The sequence below is a fragment of the Aulonocara sp. 'chitande type north' Nkhata Bay genome, linkage group LG1, assembly GCF_057382095.1.
Source record: "Aulonocara sp. 'chitande type north' Nkhata Bay isolate Kocher_YH1m ecotype deep benthic linkage group LG1, A_spYH_male_GT1.1, whole genome shotgun sequence".
NCBI classification, from domain to species: domain Eukaryota; kingdom Metazoa; phylum Chordata; class Actinopteri; order Cichliformes; family Cichlidae; genus Aulonocara; species Aulonocara sp. 'chitande type north' Nkhata Bay.
In genome coordinates, this window is record NC_141344.1 from 27,490,872 (window position 1) to 27,516,693 (window position 25,822).

The 25,822-nt window shown below is 42.1% G+C and overlaps 1 protein-coding gene across 1 annotated transcript; it reads left to right on the top strand.

Annotated features, from left to right (window-relative positions):
• Nucleotides 1-10,969: 10,969 nt before the first annotated feature.
• On the top strand, nt 10,970-24,618 carry LOC147339227 (coiled-coil domain-containing protein 81-like). The gene is made up of 14 exons (XM_086290882.1): nt 10,970-11,078; nt 11,164-11,238; nt 11,320-11,491; nt 12,208-12,325; nt 12,946-13,026; nt 15,476-15,482; nt 17,458-17,604; nt 19,757-19,834; nt 20,010-20,179; nt 20,269-20,347; nt 21,639-21,749; nt 21,889-21,995; nt 22,106-22,231; nt 24,320-24,618. Exons 2-14 carry the CDS (start codon nt 11,170-11,172, stop codon nt 24,456-24,458), a joined length of 1,404 nt encoding a protein of 467 aa, XP_086147008.1. The 5' UTR covers nt 10,970-11,078; nt 11,164-11,169; the 3' UTR covers nt 24,459-24,618.
• The last annotated feature ends 1,204 nt before the right edge of the window (nt 24,619-25,822 follow it).

Here is a 25,822-nt window from a genome sequence, read left to right on the forward strand (position 1 = left end):
AGGTGTCAACCAAGAAAGGACCGTGCTGTTTCATCCTTCAACCAGCCATGTGCCCGTAAGTATTCATCTCCACTCACAACAATTCTACATCAAATACATCTGATGATCCGGTACAGCCAGCACAGCCCATCATAACGACTAAGGCAACATGCGCATATTGCTGCTCACCTGAACACCACATCAGCAAGTATCCTGAGTTTATTCACAAAACAAAGGACGAGAGAATAAACTGGATAAAGAGGAACAAATGGTGTTGGGGTTGTGCTAGGACTCATCAGGCTGCAAAGTGTGATCTGAGAAAAGACTTTGCCACCTGCATGGGACGACATCTACAGAGCCTGTGTGACGTAAATCAGAGACCTAGAACTGAAGTTAATCCTGTAGTGAGGACATTGTCAATGTACCATGCTTCTGACATCAGCTGCGCAGCATCTCCACCTAACTGGGAAAGCTGAAAACATATCACTCAGAACTGTCTGTCAAGAAGTTGAAAGCATTCAAGGTTCTTTAAGTTTCAAGATCTCGCCCATTTCACACCCAGAGAAAACTTTCACAATTAATAATGCCTTCGCTACAAGTCAGTTAGCACTTTCAGACCACACCTACCCTATATTCTCGCTCCAAAGGAAATACAAGCAGTCCAAGGTATCCCATTACCATCTGTTAATAAAGTAGCTCCACTACTGCTTATAGGCTCTGATCATACTCACCTTATCATTTCTACTACTCCAGTGAGACATGGTCCATATGGATCTCCTGCAGCGGTCAAAACCCACTCAGGATGGACACTCCAAGGTCTGATCACAGACTTCCATCCCCAGAGTAGTTACGCGCATGTCCAGTGTGTGTTCACATCTTTCAGTTTCAGTTCAGGTTCAGGAAAACCGCTCCAGCACATCCTCATGTCCGCTGATGGCTCTAGTGAGTTTGTTCAGCCACCTCCTACTTTACCATCACCAGTTCCACCGCCTGTGGCTGCCATGCCACCAGACGTCAGGGCACCACCTGGTCCTGCCTCACCTGGTCCTGTCTCTGCCAAACCCAGTGCCTGCATGTACTAACCATATGGTAAATGGCCTGCATTTATATAGCGCCTTTCTAGTCCCTAAGGACCCCAAAGCGCTTCACACTACATTCAGTCATTCACCCATTCACACACACATTCACACACTGGCGATGGCAAGCTACATTGTAGCCACAGCTGCCCTGGGGCGCACTGACAGAGGCGAGGCTGCCAGACACTGGCACCACCGGGCCCTCTGACCACCACCAGAATATCAGAATATCACTTGTGCTTATTTAAAAAAGTCCTTCTATGCAAAACTGAGTTATAGTCGTCACTTTGTAAGAGACGGTCTGACCTGACCACTATTCAACATGAAAATGAAAAAAACATAGCATCCAGTTTTAAATGGGGAGATGACGCATGGGGATTTCAGTCTTGTTTTCTGCAGAAGTACTACTTGCGTGTGGGGAAAAAATGACTTGTGATTCCATGTGTTACACACATTCATTATTCACTAGTCAACACTGAAATTAATCTGGATTGGCCATCAAAAACATTATTCAAATACAGCTTGTGGTTCATTTTGAATAGCATGTCCAGACATGGTTCTTTATTATTAGCCTATTATAAGCTGAAATTTTAAAGTTAGTAGATTATTAAGATAGTTTACTAGCTTAGTTCAAATAAATACCTGACTCTGTAGTGGCTGCACCACCTGACTATTGCCTGCTTTTTAAACTGTATTCAACAGCTTTATCTTCTGCACATTCATGAAGCTCGACCTGATGCTCAAGTTTCGGACATTTGGAAACCTGACTCGAGCATCCTTGCAGGGGTGCTTTGCTGGAGGCCAGGACATGCTTGTCTTGATCTGTTGGAGTTGCAGTCAGGCAGGAACAATTTGGCAAACTTCACCTTCTGAGTGTCTTTCCCAGAAATGACTGACTCATCTGGCGGTAGTTTATGTTAATACTACAAAGTGACCAATTCATCTTAACCTAATGTTTGTGCTTGTATTTAGAAATGGACTACATTTGGGCAAAAGTATCCTCCTACATTCAACACCAGATGACTTTAAGGAAGTTAAATCCATCTGTCTGTCTCTCTGTGTGTCTGTCTGTTTGTTCAGTTGATTGATCTGTTGTAAAAGGGGTCCAGCTGGTAGAACTGTGGACCTTTAGCATCTCTCAGTAGAACTTGGATTTGGGAAACAAATTCAAAGTGATCCAATGTGATCCCAACGTCCTTCTGGCTGGGAAACTGCTCCAGTCTTGGGGTTTAAAAGAGACCACACCTCTGGCTGCAGGTAAGCCCAACGAGAAAAAACTTTGCAGTTAAATTTTAAAGAAGTGGTTACATCTCTTAAATCATCATTTACTGACTTTGGGTTGCCAGATTGTGGATTATCTTATTGAACAGGGCTGCAGTGCATCTGGACTAAAAAATAATGTGCAAACTTGGCACATAACCTGTTATTATGATACCATCATCGATCAGTGTATAGACAGAGTGAACTTGCACTTTATATGGGTGCATAGACTGGCATAATCCATTATTTAGATATATATTCATATATTTTACATAACTCAAACTTGAACCTCTCTTTATACTGTTGATCATGTATCTTGCATTGTTATCACAGCACACTGTAAGTGTTCTTTTATTTCTTTTTTTCACAAATATGTACTATGCTTGGTTTGTATTTGAAGCTATTAGCAGTGCTCCAGTGAGCTTTGCTTAGGACAGTGATTTAAAACAGACAAAGGAGGATTACGCATCCACAGCTTTTAATGTGACAGATTAATATAATATGTTTCCTCTGCTCTTTCTGCTAATCCCTCCTATATCTTTTGGTGCTCATAACGGCTATCCTTTTTGAGATATTAAGCTTTTTATGCCATTTTTTGGCCCATTTTGATGTATGAACCACATTACAAATGTGATCACTCAGTGAGATGAACAATCATTCTCAGAGCGTGAGGCCCAGGTTCGAATCTCGCCCATGACAACATGTTTTCCGCAAATACTTCAAGCTGACGGAACTTCAGGTTGTGCAGCCTGGTCAATATTTCTGCCAATTTATTAAAATTCTGCAATGTTTAATTATTTTAGCAAATTTTCTAATATCCATTTCAGCTTTTTCATCTGTTTTCAGCAGAAAGTTCAGCCTTTTCACCTCTTTCCAGCACAAACTGAACATTTATTCTCTCATCATATCTCTCTTTGGGATGAGAGCTAGTTTGGCTCAGTGAGATGAGCAGCCGCCGTGAGACACGGTGGTGCAGGTTTGAATCCTACCTGTGGCTGTCACACATCTTCTCCATTTGCTCTCACTGTGCTTTATTGACACTGTTCAGTGTACCTTTTCAAATGCAGCAGTTTTCAGCAAACACTACGTTTTTTCAGAAGATATTTCTCCTTCTGCTGTTTTCAGATTCCAATACACGGCATTCACACTGCATTTTCACAGGAAATGCAACTTTTTCTAGTTCTTGTTGCTTCCGTACGTTTTTTGGCCCTTAACTGGCCCCACAGTTTTTATGCAATTTTTGCCATTCAAACTTTAAAAAAATCTGCCCTTTCTGCTTATGCTGGCTATATCTCTTGGTGCTCATAACTTCTATACTTTTTGAGATATTACATTTTTTATGCAATTTCTTTTGCCCATTGAAATGAATTGAGCACATTATCAGTGTGGCCACTGATTTTGCGTGTCAGGGTTAGTTGTGTTTTAACTCAGTGAGATGAGCAGCTGCTCTCATAGAAAGCTGTAGTCTGCGTCTGTGAATACCCGTGTGTACACCTGTGTGCATACCTGTGTGGATCAGCATGCTTGCATTCCAAAGGTTTCTCCATGTAACGATCTGCTAGGGAGTGTGGGGAGCCACAGCCCCGTCCTCCAGGGTATGAAGCAGGTATGGAGGAGATCAAAACTCCAGACATCCAGAGGCCCCCAGAACACAAGAGACCAAGGAAGACCAACAGAGGGGCAGCCGCGCCACTGTCCCAGTAAGAGCTGAGGAGAGTCCCAGATGAGGGCTCACTCAGCAGCAGATGTTTGCAGATGACACTACAGTGCTCGGACTTATATCCAACAATGATGAGACAAACTATAGGACAGAGGTGCAACAACTAGAGTCATGGTGCCACGACAATAACTTGGTCTTAAACACCAAAAAGACCAAGGAGATCATTGTAGATTTCCGGAAGAGGGGTCATAACAACCATCTGCCTCTCTTCATTGGCAGTGAGGCGGTGGAGAGGGTGAGCAGTTTTAAATTCTTGGGGGTAACTGTGACCGAGGACCTGTCCTGGGGCAACCATATCACCTCAGTTGTACGGAAGGCCCAACAGCGCCTCTACTACCTGAGGAGACTGCGGAGCACACACATTCCCAGATCTCTGATGTTGAACTTCTACAACTGTGCCATCAGCAGCGTTCTGACGTATGGATTTCTAGTGTGGTTCCCCAGCTGCACCAAGGCCGATCAGCAAGCACTCCAGCGGGTGGTGAAAGAAGCTGGCAGAATTATTGGAACAAGTCTGCCAGAGATCAGTAATATCTTCCCCACTCGCTGTCTGAGGAGGGTGCACAGTATCCTGCGGGACCAACATCACCCTGCGCGCCACCTTTTCCATCTGCTGCCCTCAGGGAGAAGGTACAGGTCTATACAGGCCAGAACATCCAGACTGGCCAACAGCCTGTATCCACAGGCTGTGAGGCTCCTGAACTCTCTGCCCCCCTCTCACGGACAATAACCATATCCAACTTCTTAATAGCAATGAACTGGTCTGCATTGGTGCATCATATCTTTATTCTCTTCCCCCTCCTGCCCCCCCCCCCTCTTTCTTAAATAGATAACTATCATATCTGATATCATATCTCACAGTACAATAATATTGAATGGGTTGCATTGTTGTATTTTGTCATGTTTCTCAGGTCTTTGTCTGAATTTCTACGAACATTATTGCTAAGGATTGTCTTATTGCATTGGAGTCACACTGGGTTAAATATGTACACTTGGGTTTTAAGGGGTATTTATTATTTTCTTCTTTTTTTTTGGGTTGTATGGCAGCCCCAAACGCAATTTCATTGTTCTTGACAATGACAATAAATAAATAAATACTAAATAAATACTAAAATAAATACAGCCGCGGAGCAGAAGCCAGGGGGAGTTGCAGTGACGCGCCCGTGAGCTCCGCCGGCAGCCAGCTGTGCCTGAGTGACCGAGCCCCAGGCCGAGAGGCCGGGGGCACCCCACCTCCGAAGTGGCCCGAGCGAGCCCCAGGCTCCAGGCCCCGATAAGCGGCCGCCAAGGAGTGAGCCGGTGTGTACCCGGACGCCCACCCCCAGACACAAAGAACCACCAACGCACCGACACCTGAGGGAGTCCGCCACTGGCAGGGGAAGTGGTGGTGGGTGGAGATAGGCCTCCAAACCTTGGAGGGCCTGAGATGTCCCCAGAGAGGTGGCGTCTGATACCCAACCTGACATATAGACACAGAAATACAGGCACACACAGACACAAACATCCATTCCCACCCTCATGCTCTCATATGCACTTACTCCACACTCAACCAACGTGGAGACAGACATAAAGAGACGCTGTACACCCGATCACACTCCCCAAGCGTACTCTACAAACCGGGTCTAGGTACCCTTGCCCCTGGAGGGGGTATCTGCACCCAGACCCAGGTGATGTTACCCTTTTCCCTGCGGTGGGGAGAGGCAGACCGCCCCGACTCCGCAGCAGCAGGGAGGCCCCACACTCCAGACCGCAGTCGGACGGCCAAATCCTCCTCCCAGCCCCCCCGCTCCAGCAGGCCGCAGAGAACGGGGGTGAGAGAAGACTCCAGACCTCCCTCCACCCGCTCATTGTAGTGTTGATGCATGTGTGTTCTAAGGTGCAATTAAAACCCAGGAGGGCATGGAGCTACCTGCCAGAGAGCAGCAGGTAAGCGCATAGTCCCTCCTGCTAGCCCTCAATGTCTACGTGTATTCAAAATTGAGAGGTGGGCAACGACGCCAGGGGTGAGGTGTACACCCTGATGGTAATTTGGACTCCGTGTATCGTGCCCACCCCCAAGATCCTATATGTATGTGTAATGAGAGTGTGAGTAATGTGAATGTCTAAGTTGTGGGATAAAATTGAGGCAGAGGCAGCCAGAAGGGGACAGAGGGGGGGGTAGCCTCCTCTGCACCCTGGTGACCTACCCCTACTCCAAGGCCCTGCATGTGTGGGTGGTTGTGGTGGAGCGGGAGGAGGGAGGCAGCTGGAGATGGGGAGGGAAGGAAGGGAGGGGCAAGTGACCCCTCCCTGGGGCCAGCTCCCCCGCTGACCCCAGTAGGCACTCCCATACTCCGCGACCCACCAGGGAAAGGGGGCCCAGGCCCATCCAGACCGGGGCCCAGCGCAGCAGCGCCCCCCGGCCCCACAGAGCCCGGGACAGTCCACCCAACCCCACCACAGAGAAAACTGCACCCACCCCACCATCCACTCATCTTCCAGACTACATGAGACAATAGACGCCCAGGCTGAGATCTTCCTCCACCTCTCCTGTATCTCCCCCTCCTGCAGAGAGTTCCTGGGGAGAGGAAAGCTCCTGCTAGGTGTGACAATCTCCCCCACCAGTTGAAGAGCCCCCCAGGTGGCTCGACGCACCGGCGGCACCCTGCGCCAGGGATGGGCCCCCATGCACCCACCCGCCCACAACCCCAGCAACACACAAACCAGGACCCAAGGCCCCGAGGCCCAGCCAGGGCCCCAGCCCAGAGACGGAGCGCCCCCAGAACCTCACGCCCATCCTGGACCCACCCAGGGGCAGACAGGCTACCAGGTCAGTAACCCACGTCCGTCAGCACAGACCCTCCCCTAGCCCCGCTGCACGCAGCCACGAGGAAACAGAGATGCCTCCGGGGAACCCCCCGACGCCCTAAGCCTGTCCCTACCCCCACACCAATCACAACAGTGAAGGCGGGACCAAACTATGACCCCCCACCCCCACTAGGTGATGGAGCTGATCAAAGGAGCCCAGAGCAATTGATCTGATGTGGTGGCAGAGGCTGTATCAAGACTAATGTAATCTAATAGATAATTTCTATATTGGTTAGAATTAAGATTGTTTTTATTTTTCCAGTTCATGAGGACAGTTTTCTTGGCTATGCATAGGGCAGTGAAAACCATATGGGCTATATTCTTTTCTGAAGTGACATTATCTAAGCTGCCCAACAAACACACTAAGGGGGAAGTTGGAATGTTACATTTCAGACACTTTGATAAGTCTTCACATATCTCGCGCCAAAACTTCTGCACTGGTGGACAGAACCAAAGAGCGTGAATGTAATTGTCTGGTGTATTGCCTTGACAGTGTGAGCAGTTGTTGGAAGATGTAAAGCCCATCTTGAACATCCGATGACCTGTATAGTGCACTCTATGTAGTATTTTGTATTGTATTAATTGCAGACTGGGATTTTTAATCAATTTAAAGGTTTTTAAGCATACCTGAGACCAGAAGTTTTGGTCTAAACTGACTGATAAATCTGCTTCCCACTTTGCAATAGGAAGGGATATTGATTCATCTAATTTAGAAAGTGTTCTGTATATTTTAGATAATAATTTGGGTGATTTAAGAGTAAGGAAATGTGCCGCACTTGGTGGTGTTTGTAATTCAACTTGACTGAGGTTACATTTCTTTTTTACTAAGGATTTAATTTGTTGATATTCTAAAAATCTTTTCTTGTTGATCCCATATTGTGCAACTAGTCTGTCAAATGGAATAAATTCTGTTCCCTCTAATATATGTTCTAAGTATTTAATTCCTTTACAACTCCATTCTGGGAAATTAATCATATTATTGTTTTGTAATATGTCAGGGTTATTCCAGATAGGTGTACGTTTGCATGGGATTAATGAACACTCCGTTATTTTTAGAAACTCCCACCATGCTGTCAGAGAAAAGCTGATGTTGATACTTTTAAAGCATTCATGTCTTTTGATGTTTGAGCTAATAAATGGTAGGTCTGAAATCTCTAGATCCTTGCATAGTGCCTGTTCAACATCTAGCCAGGGCTCATCTAAGAAGGTATGTTTTGACCATTCTGAGATGAACTGAAGCCTGTTGGCTAAGAAGTATTGGTGAAAATTAGGCAGATCTAATCCTCCTCTATCCTTGGTTCTTTGTAGCGTTTTTAAGCTGATACGCGGGGGTTTATCTTTCCAAAGGAATTTGGAAATATATGAATCCAGAGATCTGAACCAATCTTGTGATGGTTTGTTAGGGATCATCAAAAATAAGTAATTTATTTTTGGCAAGATCATCATTTTTATAGTGGCGACCCTTCCCATGAGTGATATGGGTAAAGATTTCCATCTAGTCAGATCGCCTTCTACTTTCTTTAGAAGTGGGATATGGTTTAATTTAGTTAAGTCTGAAAGCTTAGGAGAAACATTAATACCTAAATATTTAATATTTCCGGATTGCAGTGGGGCAGAGGAAGAATTATGGAAGGAGCAGTTAATGGGGAGAACTGTAGATTTTGGCCAGTTAATTGAATAATCTGAAACTCTTGAAAACCAGTTTATTAGAGTAATTACCTCAGAGAGGTTGGTTTGTGTGTTTTGCGGAAAAAGCAACACATCATCCGCATAGAGACTGATTTTATGTTCTATGTTCTTACATTTTATGCCCTTAATTGTTGTAGCCTGTCTAAATGCTGCTGCTAGAGGTTCGATAAAAATTGCAAAAAGTGAAGGGGAGAGTGGGCATCCCTGTCTGGTGCCCCTCAGGAGACAGAAGCTGGAGGATGTCTGGTCATTTGTTCTGATACGAGCTGTTGGGGAATTGTATAATATTCTTATCCAGTTTATGAAAGAGTTTCCAAAACCAAATTTGTGTAAAGTTGCGAATAAAAATTTCCAGTTAACTCTGTCAAATGCTTTTTCTGCATCTAGAGATAATATTATGGTTTCGATGTTTTTATTGTATGAGTAGTCTATTAAATTAAGTAATCTACGAGTGTTTGTTGAGGAGTGCCGACCTTTTATGAAACCAGTTTGGTCAGGATGAATTAAGAGGGGGGTTATTTTCTCCAGTCTCTTTGAGAGAGCTTTGCAGATTATTTTAAGGTCCACATTTAAAAGAGAAATTGGACGATAGCTTGAGGGAAATAAAGGGTCTTTGCCTGGTTTTAGCAGGAGACTAATGTTGGCAGAATTCATATTTGGTGGTAGTCTGCCATTTTCCTCGATTTCCTGCAACATGCTGTGGAATACTGGTGCCAGAATTGTCCAGAATTCTTTGTAGAATTCTGCAGGGAAGCCGTCTGGACCTGGAGTCTTATTATTGGGCATGCTTATCAGGGCTTCCTGGAGTTCACTTGGCGTCAGTGGCGAATCCAGTTCCATTGCTTGACTGTCTAGTAATTTTGGAAGAGTTACGTTGTCAAGAAACAGATCAATTTCATTTTTAGATGGGTTTATTTGTGGTGAGTATAAAGTTTCATAGAAATCCCTAAAAATGTTGTTTATTCTTCCAGGGTCATATATTGTGTTCCCCGATAAATCTTTAGCAGCACATATAGTTGTTTTTTCTTTATTTATTTTTAACTGGTTGGCTAGAAATCGACCTGATTTGTTACTGTGTTCAAAATTCTGCAAGCGTAGTCTTTGTATAAGGAATTGTGTTTTTTTATTAATAGTTTCATTTAATTCTAGTTTTGTCTTGCGTATTTTGTTCAATGTTTCCTGATCTTGGTCGCACGCGTAGGCTTCTTCTAGTGATTTGATGGTTTTTTCTAATTCCTGAATATTTTTGTTTTCTTCTTTCTTTTTGTGTGATGAGAAAGAAATTATTTTACCTCTCATCACAGCTTTCCCTGCTTCCCATAGAACAGAAGCAGATGTTAAAGGAGAAAGTGTGAATGAATAAGAAAAGAGTGTAGCGGGTTCTTATCTGGAGTGCAGTCAATATAACCACGGTGTGGTGCCGGGGTCGCGGTAGAGCTGTCCGTCCACGTATAGCCGGTCTACGGCGATGACAGCACGGGAGCCTTTCTGGATGAAGCTACGTCGAACTGGGAACAGGACCTTGCGTCGTTCCAGGATCTCTTTGGGGAACTGGTCGTTCACGCTGAAGTCCGTTCCTTTCAGCTCTCTGCTGCGACTCTTCACCTGTTCCTTCTGTTTGAATTGACCGAATTTGGCCACAATGGGCCGTGGTCTCCCGGTCCGCGACCTCACGCCCCCCAAGCGATGTACTCTATCGAAGTCGATGTTCTTTACGGTGTCCTCCGGCAGCTTCACGTGGGTTTTGATGAAGCTTTTCACCGTTGCCTCCGCGTCCTCTCCGGCAGATTCTGGAATACCAGAAAACACAAGATTATCTCTCATGCTACGGGCTTGTAGATCGATAACGGACTCTTTTATTTTTTTATTTTCAATGTTTAGCTGGGTCACGTTATCGGTGAGAGATTTGACCGACTCCCGTAGCGTGGTATTTTCAGCGGCAAGCGTTTCCACCTGCTGCTGGCTGAATTCCAGGGATTCTCTCAGAGATTTAAATTCCCGGTGTAAAATCTCCACCAGGGACAGCTTCGCATCGAAACTGGACAATCGCTTGTCGATTGACTCCAGGATGTCTGCGATGTCTTTGCCGGCAGGCAATGTTGTACCGGGGGAGTCTGCCGGGCGACATCTCTTCGATGACGGCGTCTCAATTTTGGCCGGGGAGGATGCACTCTGGGCCTTCTTCATTACTAAATCTTGAAAACAGCGGTCGATGTAATCTTGGAGAGCGTCTAAACTCTCCCCGTTGTCCTCCAGGGTGTTAGAGATGATAAAACAGATGTTGTTAGTTATATGACAGTTGATTAGTATATTTGGTAATACTGAAGCTTGAAAAACCTTTGTTAAACTCTCTGCTACCATTTGCTTTTTTTCCGCCAATTCTCCGGCGTCTGACGTCACCTACAACATGGGTCGCTTACCTTACTCCATTCAGTTGAGAACCGTCTGAGGGATGCGTTAGGGAGACTCTGCTGCTGCTCTTCAAAGGTTCCTTTAAGAACAACAAGGTGGTTGTTCATAGTATTTCTTATTATGTGAAATCATTACAACTTTTTTTTCTTGAAAATTAACTAATCTCTCATCAATTTAAAGGTCCAGATGAAATTTAATAGAGCTTTTATTAATGCCATGGATGGAACCGGTATGTTGCCTTTAGCCATTAACAAGGTAAGCTAAAATGTTTGTTTTTCAGTTTTACAGTGTAAAATTAATGCATTATACATGTACTCTGGTATTTCTTCCCCGCAGAGACCTGGGAGCACTACTTCTTTACAGCCCAGTGAACTATCCAGGTTTGAAAACCATCATACTGCAAACCCTGTCACCCTGCAAGCTGTCCGCTGTCTTCAGCCAGGCAACAAAGCCAGAGATGAAAATGGATGGCGCTTGTCATCAGCTCCAGACCCAAGGAACGGAGGAGGTGAATGAGCCTTTTGCACAAGCCTAACAATTCTGTGCTGAGCTGGGATTTGACAGTGCACTGAATCAAATACAGGTTGTTCTAAACGGCTTAACAACAGAGAAAAAACAAAATTCTTTTCCCACAGTCAGGATGAGCTGGAGCTGCAGTAACTATAGAAGCAGAAATAGATTAAATGGTATTAAAAATAAATGGCATTGAGCATGCATATGATTGCTTTAGCTTTAGATGGAAAAATCCAAAATACTATCGGCAGCAAAATGTAGTGTCTTGTTTGTTAAATCTGTCAAACTGCCTGCAGGATTGTGATTTTATGGTGATATTATGCAGGAAAACAGGAAAAGATTATTACTTCTATATGTACCTATGTGTTTTATGACAGTTTGGTATTGAAAAATAAAAGAAAGAAGATATTATGCAGGAAAACTATTAGTCTGTGGTTATACTGACTTGTTTTCTTCTTTTCCAGTTTTAGAACAAGCTGAACTGAAGTGAAAGGGAAATTTATTTTGTTGGCTGATTTTCTTTAAGAACGCCAATGAGCATATTGTATATGTTACACTTGAAGATAAAGTGGTTGCACCCACAGCTTTTTCTGACACTATATAGAGCGACCTAAAATTTTCTACCAATGAACACGTCTTTGATAACAAGGAATAGATAGGTAACTGAACCCATGGCACTGAACCGGCTCACAGTGTTGTGTGTCTCTACAGAAATTCCCCAGTTTAGAGAACCTGATTCCCATCAGACATTGCATCCTGCAAAGGTGAAAACTGTCATTCTGAAGACTGAGAAACTACATCCAAAACCCCCTGTGGAGGGTAGAGACAGGTACCCTGTACACAGTGATACAAAAACACAGACAGGCCCAGACACGCACACACTCTCTCTCTCTCTCTCTCTCTCTCTATCTCTTCACGGTGCGTGTCAGTTTACAGGTTGATGAGTACATGAGAGCTGAGCACTCAGTGTTGGTGTATGTTGGCACATATTGTCTCTGCCCTGGGGATGTATACTTGTCTATTAATGATGCACAGCTACCTTCCACGCACAAACCTGTAATCTGGCTAAATTGTAAAGGTGAAAGATTTATCATGATATACGATCCTAAATCCACCGGAAGGCAACTTTAAAACCTGTAATTTATAAATTGTAGATATGGTTAATTATGTGTCATTTTAAATGCACCACTGCTGTTTATTTTGATGTTATTTTATTTTTTTTACTTTTCCATCATCAAGTACTTCAATAATGTGCCTTGGCAGTAATGTGGATTGCAAACATATTAACCAGGATGAAAGCTTTCATAAAAAAGTTTACTATTTTAATTAGAAATTCCTTTTAACAAGGAACCCACAGTGGTTAATATCAAATGACAAAACCACATACTTACAAAGAATTCATTGTCGTCTGTGTGCAGTACACAGTAAAGTATATGGTTCTACTTTCAGGTCCGCCACCACCAAGTCACCCCATGAAGCCCTGCCTAAACTAAAAGAGCACTCTGTGAACTGCTCTAGGCAGGCAAGTATGTGCATGTGTAGCTGCTTTCATGTAAACATACACTTCAGCCTCTGTGACCCGGCCCCGGATAAAGCGGAAGAAGATGGATGGATTGCACATCTGCCGAAATATTGCACAGGAGGAGCAGAATATTTTTACGGAAACAAAAGGAAACTCACAAATGCACACACACACACAAATAGTAATAATAATAAATAGCAAGTAGCATCAACAGAATAATTGTAAGAAACTCTCAGTTTCTATTTATGTTCCGGGAAGAAGCTGTTCTTTAGTCTGTTGGTTTTGCAACTAATGGATCTGAACCTTTTTCCAGAGGGCAGGGTGTTGAGTAGATGGTGGTTAGGATGGAGGCGGTCTTTTATGATTGCCCTTGCTATTGAGGAATATCTAGTGCTGGCATTGGAGTCCAGGGTGCAGTTTTTATCTTGCTGAAGTCCATGACCACTTCCTTGGTTTTCCTGGTGTTGAGAGTTAGGTTATTGTAGTCACACCACTCATTGGGTATGTGGTCATTTACTGTGATTAGGTCACCTGGTCCATTGGCTGAAAAATGACCCCCATTAGGTTCCCACCACCATGTTCGACAGTGGGGATGGTGTTCTTTGGGTTGAAGGCTTCTCTTTTTTATTTTTTACCCCAAATGAAGGAAACATCATCGTGACCAAACAATTCCGTTTTCGTTTCATCTGACCAGAAGTCTTCTTCTTTATCCAGATGAGCATTTGCAAAGGCCAAGCAAGTTTTTGTGTGCCTTATCTGGAGAAGTGGTGTCCTCCTTGGTCTGCATCCATGAAACCCAGCAGTGTGCAGTATCGGTTGGACTGTCTGCCTTGAGGAATTGCCACCAGCAGAGCCCAGATTCACCAGGATGGCCTTGGTGGTTATCCTTGGATTCTTTTTCACCTCTCTCACTATCCTCCTGGCCAGCACAGGTGTTACTTTTGGCTTCTGACCACATCCTCTAAGATTCTCCACAGTGCGGAACATCTTGTATTTTTTAATAATACTTTCCACTGTAACCACTGGAACTTGAAAACATGGCCTTGTAGCTCTTTCCTGACTTGTAAACAGCCACAATGTGCAGCCAGAGGTCATCACTGAGCTCCTTTCTCCTAGCCATGACTTTCCACCAGTGTTGGTCAAGTTACTTGAAAAAAGTAATCAGTAACTAATTACTGATTACTTCCCCCAAAAGGTAATCCTGTTACTTTGCTGATTACTTATTTTAAAGAGTAATTAATTACTTAGTTACTTTTTAAAAACACGATTTACAACCTGAATAGGTGATAAAGCGATAGATCTTTCAGTCCAATTCTACTTTTTCTGCATAATCCGTCATATAATATGTAATCAAATGGAAAAGTCTCTTTTTAAAACTTGTTTTATTAGTTTTAATCTTTTAACTTTAGGCATCAAGCAAAAATTAAATTATATGCAACATTCTCTGACTGGAAGATATTTGTTTAACATTTAAACCTATTTTCTGCACATTCCAGCACATAAAATAAAATATTTTATTGTGTTTACACTCAGTCTTTCAAATAAATGCAAGTGAAACACAGCGGAAAATAGATAAAATCAAAGACTCAACGGTTCTGTTGCTCTATTTTCACCTGTATAGCAGGCAGATGTTTGCCCTGGTTTAGGTGTGCCGCAGCGGTCAGTGGAAGAATCCGCGAGTTTGTCTGTGAATTTCCCATAGACCCTGTCACTACCCCATCCATACCGGAAACCCGATCGGTACCCCGCATGCGTGAAAGGTGTCTACTTCCGGTCAGAGCGTTTTACGATAGTTACGGGTCAGAGTATCTGTTAAGATGTTAAGAATAATAAGTATTTCTTAAAATGTTTCCAATAATGAAACATTTCAATATAATGTAGACAAAAAAGAAAAAGATAGTTACGTATCAGGACTCCCCGATCCTTACTGCGCATGTGCAAAGTCGGACCGTACAAATCAGGTCTACCCGATCCGTATCGCGCATGTGCAGATGTTTTCTTCTTCTTCTGTTCGTTTAATGGCAGTTTACTCCCCAGTGTACGAGGATACCGCCACCTGCTGACCGAGCGAATGAACCCTATTGTAAACTGAATTAGCATCATTACAAACCTGTGTTAAATTTGATTTAGTGATAGTCGAGTGTGTTTATGCTTGTCTGTGTGGAGAGGATTGATTGGAAGTGATGGATTGATGGATGATGATGTCCACTATCACTGTCAATTGTCAGTAAATAATTCATCTGGCTGATGAATCTTCACGTGACATATTAACATAATAGACATAATAAGTCTGTATTATTAACTCTGTAATTAGGTGCCATTCTTCTTATTTTACAGCGCTGTTGTTCAATCAGGGGACACTCGCTGTTGAGCAGAAAAGTATGAATTTGTTTGTATATGGATTATCCATTGTTTAAATGCCATTCAAATATATTGAATGTCGCAATGTTGGCAAAGAGAGGAAGTGACGTAAGATTTGCGCATGCAGGGTACCGATTGGGTTTCCGGCACCGATCGGGTAGCAACAGACCCTGTGCACGAGAAAATGCTAACTTCCTGTTTTGAGACCGGATGTAGGGTTGTACATTTCCAGTTCGCTACTGCGAAGATATACTCCAAAATCATGTCCAAAAATCGAAAACTGAAAGATCACGTTAAGTTACAAAGAGCAGAAGGTGGGAACACTCACCACTGTTGTGTCATAAAGAATCTAATGATCAATTTTGACGTTTAAAGAGTTTAGATCGATCAGTTGTTTACATCACTCAACACAAGCAGAACTGCACTACAGAATCAGAAGACACATCGTCCACATTCAGAAGCACATCTCTGTATAGTGACTGGTCTTATGATTTAAACAGGCAAATGTTCAGCATTCAAACTACAGGTGAAGAATAGTCAAACCAGATGTTTCCCCCGTTATGTCGATATCAGCTCGTCAAGTACACACCTACACAGCATGTCAACAAGCCGTGAAAAAAAGCCACACAAAAAATGAATGATTGCTGGTAAGGGTTTCTATACATTAGTATTTACGAAGGGTATGTTGTGACTTACCTTCAAAATTACAGTGGTCCTTCGCTATAACGCGGTTCACCTTTCACCTTGCTGTTTCGCAGATTTTTAGTGCAAGCTTTTTTTTTTTTACATCACATTGTGTCCTGCGTCCTGATCGCTGCAGACGATCTCCTCCATGACGTCTCTCCTGTACAGTACAGAATCGCTGCATCGATTGCTGCAGTGTGACTCTGAAGTGTAGTACTGTATGTCGACGACGTCGACGAAACGCTTTGCACCGTCAAAAAATAAAATTGGCTACTTGATTTCACCTATCGCTGGTTATTTTTAGAACACAACACCCGCGATAAACGAGGGACCGCTGTTTACAGATACTGAGAAATATAACATTTGAATCCATTTTCTCTTTTGCTCTGGGGCGCGGGGAAAAAAACATTGACAAGTCGATGAACATCATTTACAGATATACAGTATTGGGTAAATGCCCAAGACATCTATAGAAATGTAAATCGCCGCTTGATTCATTCATTTGCTTAACTTGTTTTGGACCGTAAACAGGGCGCAAATAGGACACCGGAAACAAAGCTCCCCACAGGAGTTTCCGCACCGGAAGTAGCATCGGCACACAACTGTTGCCACGAACGTCACACTCGCTTACGTCATTGTCATGAGACACTCTCGCAAAAAAATCATGGTTTTAGTAACGCAGTAACGCAGCATGCTTACGGGAAAGTAACAGTAATCTAATGACCTTTTTTGCAATAGTAATCCCTTACTTTACTCGTTACTTGAAAAAAGTAATCAGATTACAGTAACGCGTTACTGCCCATCTCTGCTGTCCACAAACCAACTGCAGAGAGATGCTGTTCACCTGTTGAGTTGATTAAAACAGCTATTAATCCAGGTAATTAGGATGTTTTAGAACAGCTTGGACTATTTGGAATGGTATAGAACTTTCTCAGAGACAGTGACAGTTTGTGAAGGGTATTAATAATTCTGGACATGACACTTTTTACTCAAATGTAAATAAAAGCTGAGAATTTTTTTTTTTTAAATCCACAATGTCTCTTGTACATCGTCTTATAATCTTTTGGGAGCCACCTATGTCTTTCCAGTCACACACAAAAAACTTGCTGGTTAAATAAATTTAACTTTAAGTTAAAATTTGCAGGGGTATGAATAATTATGGGCTTGACTGTATTAGCAGCTCATTAGTAGCTCCAAAGACAGATTCCTTAAGGAGTTACTAAAGAATAGAGTAAAAAGGGAATGTCCTCGTTACATGGTTACATTACACTAGTCTTTCAAACAAGGCTCCAGTGTTTCCCTGGTTTCTGCTGGATGTGTAAATAAGGGTTTGCTAGCAAGCTTAGTGTACACTGTGCAGTATCAGTCACTTGCTTGATTCCTTATGACTATAGGAGCTGTGCTACCAGTGTATGCAGTGGACCCAAAGAAATGTCCCAGTGTATCTGAGGAGACAGCAGCAGGCAGATGAGAGAGCACTGGAGAAACTCCTATTTCTTAAACAACAAGAGAGGGATGAGCAGTACATGGAGGAAGAACAGGTGGGAGCACGTGTACACTTCAACTGCCATAAAGCAACATTTACATCCATTAACTTGATCTTTTCCCAGAGGTAAAACTTGACCAAAGACACTAGTGATCATCCTCTGAGAAACATTTAATTTCTCAGCAACACATGCAACGGTTCAGTAAGACAATATAATCTGCACTGAAGCGTCACCCAAATAATGGACGTAGCATCATCACGATGACTGAAAACATGGCGTTGGTTCGGTCAGGCCACAAAGTCTCAAGTCACAAAGCTCAGTCACACTGTCAATCATATGAGCACATAACCAGACTCGGCAGTACTGTCTTTATTCTGCTACACATACAATTAACAACACATGGGATCTAACTAATGCAAAACCAATACACTACCAGTACTGAATACAGCACTTATAGACATACATGAGTTGATCAGTGCAGTCCTTTATTTTAAGAGTGTCCCAGGTCATTTAAAGTTTTTAATATGCTTAAAGAAATAGATATTCTCTTTTCTATATTGTGACTTTTTTTTAAAGTTGTAGTTCACTTGAGAGTATCTTAGGAACCATTGTTTGTGGTCAAAAACAAAACCATGTCTCCATTCAAAAAATGGGATGTGAGAGCTGAAACTTGTCATGTTATGCCGCTGTTACATGTCACAAGTTAAAACGTCAGTCGTACCTTTGGAAAAAATTCACCAGAATTCTCTAACCACTTCTCATTCCTTTATATTTTGATAGGAAAATGGAAAATAGCTACAGTACATTATGCAAGTATGTGCACATGACACTGCATTTGTGTAATCATGAACTTTAGCACTGTCTCACCTTGACTGTTCTAGATACACTTCTGCTTCTGCTTTGGTGTTTTTTCCTGTTAGTAACCTTATTGTTTTCATCCACTTTCACTACTCACATGACATCGTTTTCAGGCAGTAGATTTTATTATTTTAAAAATACTACCTGTTTAGACAGAGACAATTAATTTGTAATAATAATAACACATAGTTGGATATTATCATTTCTAAGAGGATATTCCCTCAAAAGTTACCAAGAATAAACAGAGTGAAAAGAGAGCTGCACTGGACCAGTTTATCACTATGCAACTCTGGTTCTGTTTGATGTGTAAATAATGGATTGTTACTATGCCTGATTCATTGACACATGCACAAACAAACATGAAAATACAGTACATAAGGCAAAAACAGAGTTTATACAAATCTAACAAGCTTAAAAGTCAATATTTGATCAATTGACCACATTTATTCTCTATTCCCCACAGCTTGAACTCTCGTAAACAAGCTTTGTTGTCATTTCTGTAAGAAGTCTCTAGTCTTCCTGAAGAACACTCAACATTCTCCTTTGGATCTTGGCTGGCTTTTGTTCTCGTCTCTGTCAAGATGATCCCACACTGTTTCTGATCAATGACAGCCATACTGAGATGAAATGTTGAGGACATGTTGAACCGTCAGTAACTGCAGCTGTTTTTGCTGCTGTTAGCTGTTGCTTACTGGTGTTAATGAAACCTTCTTTGAAGTGAACGTAACTTTATTGAACTGTGACACATGACGTAAACTGTTATGCAAGAATTTAGTTATACTGTTTATGAGAGGGAACTCTTGATATATGACTGACAGCGGTTGCTTGTCTCTATGTGTGTTGGTGTGATCCCCATGAAGGACTAGCCAGCTGTGCAGCTAGCATACTGTTAGCTTATAACCAGCCTTTTCATTGCCCAAGCACTATTTTATGCCTGTTTTCTTTGGTATTTTCATAGATTAATGCTTGAACGATTCAAAGGTCAGTGATAAGGGACTCAGCAAATGACAAAACATTGCTCTGATAATGGTTAGGCACAAGGGCTGACTAAAAATGAGTGAAAAAGCAGACAATTACATACTCAGAAATAATGGAGAACTGTTGTTTAAGAACAACAAATAAGAAAAATTAAGAAGAAACACACACACACACACACACACACACACACACACACAACATATCACAATGTTGCTAACGATATATTTAGGAATCCAAAAAGTCATCTTAAGTTAATTTGGTGAGTTTGATATGCTTTGCTTATAATGTTTTTATTATTATTCTGTTTTGTTGTTTTTCTTTTCATTATGGACTTTCTGATAAGGCTTTTTTGTTTTGCTTTTTCTGGAAGGTGAAACTGAAAGAACAGGTGGCTTCATTCAACCTGCAAATGTCAGAGAAGGAGCTGACTCAGCTTCCTGTGAATTCTGTAAGATAAATGAAAACTGTGATTATTCCCACACTCCCATAACCATTTACATCACAGTTTTGGTGATTCGCAGTTACTGTTCAAGTTTCATGTGAAATGACTCAGTGAACAGTGACTATATCCATCAAGCAAAGCACAGTATTAAAATTTAGACCACACTCTGGGTTTTCTGTAGAATTCCTTCATCTTCCTGGCTCGGCCACTCACGCCTCCCAGGAGTATCCAGCAGCATCGTTACATGAACGAGCTTCAGATTCAAATAGACAGACGACAGAAATTCAAGGCTCAAGAAGAACAGGAACGTCGTGTCACGGAGTGTTTAGACCAGCTACATCTGATTAAGGGGTGTGTAAAGGTGCCACAAGCCAGATGTTTCAAATAATCATATGTTGTGATCACAAATACATCATGTAATGTTTACCTGTGTGATTTAGAGTAGCTTTGCAGCAAGCCCAGCAACTCCAACGTAAACGGGAAAAGGCTAAGCAATACAAGAGTGCTCTGGACACCCAGGCAAGTCAAAGTTACTTTCAAACTTGACACAAAGGCACAAATTCTTGCTAAGAATTGTGTTCAGTCGCCAGTGTTGGGAAGGTTACTTTTAAAATGTATTCCATTACAGATTACAGAATACATGCCCCAAAATGTATTCTGTAACATATTCCGTTACGTTACTCGATGAGAGTAACGTATTCTGAATACTTTGAATTACTTAATATATGCTGTTTACAACTGCGTGAATGTACTATTGCTGTGATTTATTACTGTTACTGACGGTCCGCGGCTCCGAACTGTAGTAAAGGGACCTCTGGCTAATACGTCGGGTTCGTGTCGGGCTTGTAGCTGAAAACTAGCTTTACTTTGTTGTCTGGGTCAACTTTGTTAGCCAGAGACAGAGAGAGGCGTTGAAAGACTGCTCCAACGGAACTTATTGTTTCGGAGGAAAACACGAACACGGTGTACAGTCGAGTCTTAACAGCTTACTTACAGCTGGGCTCGTCAGACACTCTTCTTGGCTGAAGTGGTTATTATTATATTTACATGCTTCCAGCTCCCGTTTCTGCTCAATGACAACTCGTACTTTTCCTTTTTCTCCCTCCCTCGCTCACAAACACATAACGGGTATGGCAGTCCATTCTCCCTGCAGCACGGACTACACTGCCCATGAGGCTACGTTCTTTAGAGCTATACCTGTAGCATTCTCCCTATTAGCTTAGCACAACAACAACAAGGCGCTCTCTCACCCAGGAAACACGCAGAGAGAGCGTCACCCTGTAACCATGGCAACCGTAACGCTGCCGCCTGGAACAACAGAACAGCTGTCAAACAAAACCCAAACAGTCCTGACCCGCAACAATATGAAACAGGAAAGTACCGCCGTGTAATCCATTTATTTCAACAAAGTAACTGTATTCTAAATACCACCTTATTAAACGGTAACTGTAACGGAATACAGTTACTCATATTTTGTATTTTAAATACGTAACGGCAGTACATGTATTCCGTTACTCCCCAACACTGTCAGTCGCATAGTCTTGGTAGCGAATTTGGAATGAATTCAGCGCAAGCAATTATCGGTATGAAACTAATGTACCATATTAAAAAAATTTTCCATAGTCCATAAACGGTTACAAAAAAAAGTTACAAAAACTCACGGGTGAGGCTTTGGACCTCTAAACACAGCACGCAAAACTTATAGGGAGAATGTAGGGAAACTGTCCAGAAAAGTAGTTTTCACGTTTTTGTCATGTGACCATCTGCATTCAGTCTAAAATCTAAAATCAGACTGTTAATTTGCCCTTAGATGTCTGAAAAGAAGCGCGCAGAACCTCCAGATTACCACCCTGACAGCTCCACGTTCAGCCGCCGTGAGACAGCAGCGTGCAAAGCAGAAAGCCGCGAAAGGGCGCAGAAGGTCACCATCCCTCCATAACAGTTTAACATTTCACTGTTAGCCTTATCATACTGCAACAACATTAGTCATACTTGCTCTGTGCGTATTCGGTCCATTGTTGTATTAAAACTGCGACGTGTGATGCGTTTCACACTGACAGATCTTCCAGGTAAATTTTAGTGCTGCCACCAAGAGAACGAAAGAACTGCACAACCAACAGGCACAGCTGGAGAAGGAAAAGGAGATGTTGAGACGCAATAAAATGGAGTAAGTAAAGGCAAATAAAAGAAATGGACCAAAAAGAACATGTAAGGAAAAAGAAGACATAATAACTGTGAAACGTACTTTCTTCTTCTCGTGGTTTCGTTTCTGTCCAGGCTAATGCACGATCGTATCAAACGCTTTGAGAAGATGCAGGACATCAGCAAGTCACTAGAGCAAGACTGGAGTCGCAGTGTGAAGCACAAATACCAGCAAGAGGAAGACGAGAGGCGCTTTCGGAGGTGTGCGGGGGCAGGATCACACTAACTTTTATAGTTAGTAAAATACAGCATCTCTTTGATCCATGATGTAATTACTGACACTGATCTTCTAAGAGCCTCTGGACCTCTAATGAATCAGAGTCCAAAATTTACTCTTTTTTTAGCCCTATTTTTGAGTCTTACTGCCTCCTGGGGGACATATTTGCCTCTTTAGCTGCTTGATGCTCCTCTTTGTTTGCCAGATAGTCATTAAATCTATGTCTGTTGTCTATTTCTTCCAGTCTTTTATATCTTTTTCACTAAATACACAAATATATTAAAGTTGATGTCTGATGCATGATACACATATGAGAAAGAAAGTGCACCTTCTTTCAATTCTAAGGTTTTATGTATCAGCACATAATACATTTGGTCCTGCAGGTTATGAAATTACTTCAGTATATTCAGATGAACAGCACATATCCTCCTAAAACCAAGAAATTCATTCTCGGGTGACAGAAGCCTGAGACCTCTATACGTGATGGCACCCAGAGTCGATTATGGCTCCCTGCTCCCCTGCCATTGATTTAAATAAATAATATTTATGCTGGTGGCCAAAATATTTCATAAAACTGTTATTAGGCAATCAGGTTTTTGGAAATGTTAGAGCTCAAAAACTGCAGGAAGGTTCGTATCTGAAGGCAGGTTAAAATCTGAAAGCTTTCCTCAATGTATCTGTGTACATGGCATGACTCAGATACCCTAGTATCCAGACATACTGGGTCATTTTCATAGCAAGTTCAATAAATTAAGCTTCTTCAAGATTAGGCAATCGGTCAAAGTAACAAATGATGGAAAATATTAATCACTTTGTGAATCTTCAGAATTTGTGAAGTGGAGTCAAATATATTCTGGTAAGGGATGAGGCAGAGAATTACATTATAGCACGAATCGAGTAAAAGTTAGGATTTTCAAACTATTTATTTTGATTTATATAATTAATATTTGCTAAGTGCATTAAACTGTGTCTCTACTTCCGTTCTTTATTAATTCAATTTCATCCCAATTGAAAATGAAAGATATTTTTAAAACGAAACATAAAAAGAAGACGTTTGGCCACAATCACTAAGACTGGTAATTATATTCAAACAGTAATTAGGCAACCACGTTTTTGTAATCATCAGAGTGCACGAACCACAAGGTGCTCATCACTGAAGGCAGTCCAAATATCCGGGAGAAATAAAACAAGCCTCAACGTGTCGATGCTCATAGGTTCCCATCTATCATATGACTTGGATCTGGGTAAACTGGATCCAGTTTAATAAGTCAAGACAGATTCTTAAAGATGAGACAGTCCTGTGTAGATGATATGAGCCGGACTATGAGAAGTTCTTTGCTCAAACGATGTTTTACCAGAAATCCACACAAAAACAAAAACAACATAACTACATCACATCACCTTCATGTGAAAGCACCTTGGAAGTGAAAGCGTGCGCTTTATTTTTCACATGATTGTATTGAGGGGGAACTGTGGAGTTGGGTGCTACTCCTCTGTTATTTACTACAAGCACAAACTTTCACATCAGTTCTGAAAGATCGTACGGTTACGGTGTAACCTTGGTTCTCTTAGTGAGAGACTATCTCTCCACCGTGAGGCCACTCGGAGACGCGTTCCGATCAAACAATCACCGGTGTCACGTCTGCACAGCTGTTTTATACGTATGCTGTGGGGCGTAGCCGGGCATGCCGGAGTGTCTTAAAGAAATATCCACGCGCCACGACCAAGGGGGGTCGTACCCTGTACATATGGAATACGTAACGGTGTGGAGAGATAGTCTCGACATGCTAGAGAACTCTAAATCAAATAATCATTCCACATGCAAATCACAAATCTCTACAATAGAAAAAAATAGATGTCACATATTCTCCTTTACATTTCTTTTCACACTTTGAGCTTTAACTGTTTCTCCTTTAATTATGTTGCACCCAGACTGGAAAATAAATTCTGGAAAATGGTAGCGAATGGACACATGCACTAGTTTCTCTGATTTTTTTTCCCTCACAGTCTCAACTTGAACATGTCCATCATTCAAAATACAGCTCATAATAATTCTGTCTCCCTGTGGTTAGGTCTGCTGGTCTCCTCCTGGTTGATAAGCTTGCAGAGTACAGGCGATGTAGCCAGTGTAAGAGGAGAACCACCAACTATGGAGAGACCAACATCTGGAAAGACTCTCATTACCTGTCTGGTACACAGTTCATGATCTGAGGACATGAATGTGAATAAACAACCAAACCTCAACTTATTGTGTGATGATTACCTAAACAAAAATTACAAGGTTATGTACATTGGTGTGAAAAAGTGATCGCCCCTTCCTGATTTCCTATTTTTGTATGTTTGTCACACTTAAATGTTTCAGATCATCAAAGAGATTTAAATATTAGACAAACATAACACAAGTAAACACAAAAGGTGATTTGACTAGGCCACTCCAGCATCTTTATTTAGTTTTTCCTAAGAAATTCAGAGATGGACTTGCTGGTGTGTTTGGGATCATTGTCCTGCTGCACAACCCAAGTGTGCTTCAGCTTGAGGTTACGAAGAGATGGTCAGACATTTTGGTAGAAAGCCAGAATTCCTGCTTCCATTTGCCACAGCAGGTCTTCCAGGTCCTGAGGCAGCAGATCAACCCCAGACAACCAAACTGCCACCACCATATTTTACCAGATCATTTCATTTTTATCATCCATCCATCTTCTTCCGCTTATCCGGGGCTGGGTTTTGGGGGCAGCAGCCCAAGCAGAGAAGCCCAGACCTCCATCTCCCCAGCCACCTCCTCCAGCTTGTCTGGGGAAACATCAAGGCGTTCCCAGGCCAGCCGAGAGATATTATCTCTCCAGTGTGTCCTGGCTCTGCTCCGGTGCCTCCTCCCAGCATGTCCCTGGCATATTTTATCAGATCATTTCATTTTTATCACGTCATCATATTTATACGTTGTTCCTTTTCTAAAATGCTGTGTTAGTTTTATGCCAGATGTAACAGGACTCCAACCTTCCTTTTCATGATCTGAAACATGTAAGAGGGACAAATACGAAAAACACTAGGAAATCAGGAAGAGGGCAAACACTTTTTTTAAACCACTGTATATATGATACTTTAATGGTGTGATGTTCAGGGTGCTGTTGTTTTTCTAAATTATTTTTGCTACCCATTTTTGCATGTTAGAAAACTCTCCTCTAACCATAATCTCTTCATTTCTCTGATATGTTACACATGATGACTGTCCTGTACCACTGTTTCTTGAATAGACACAGATAAATGCAGCTACATGTCTCTCTCTTCTTTGCTGGCTGGTAGATTTTTATGAAAATAGTCTGTGTTTGGGCAATAATCGTCTTATGAAGAAGGCACAAGCAGTTAGGTCCATAAGTGGACAATGACAGCATTTAAAATCCACCACACTGGACTTTAAATCCATGAATCCATGAATCAGGATGTGATAGAAGTGCAGACTTTCTGCTTTAATTTAAGGGGTTTAACAAAACTTTTGCATTAGTAGGAATTATTATTATTCCCTCATTTTCATAGGCTCAAACATAACTCAACAACCTACCATAACTACACAAACTAAC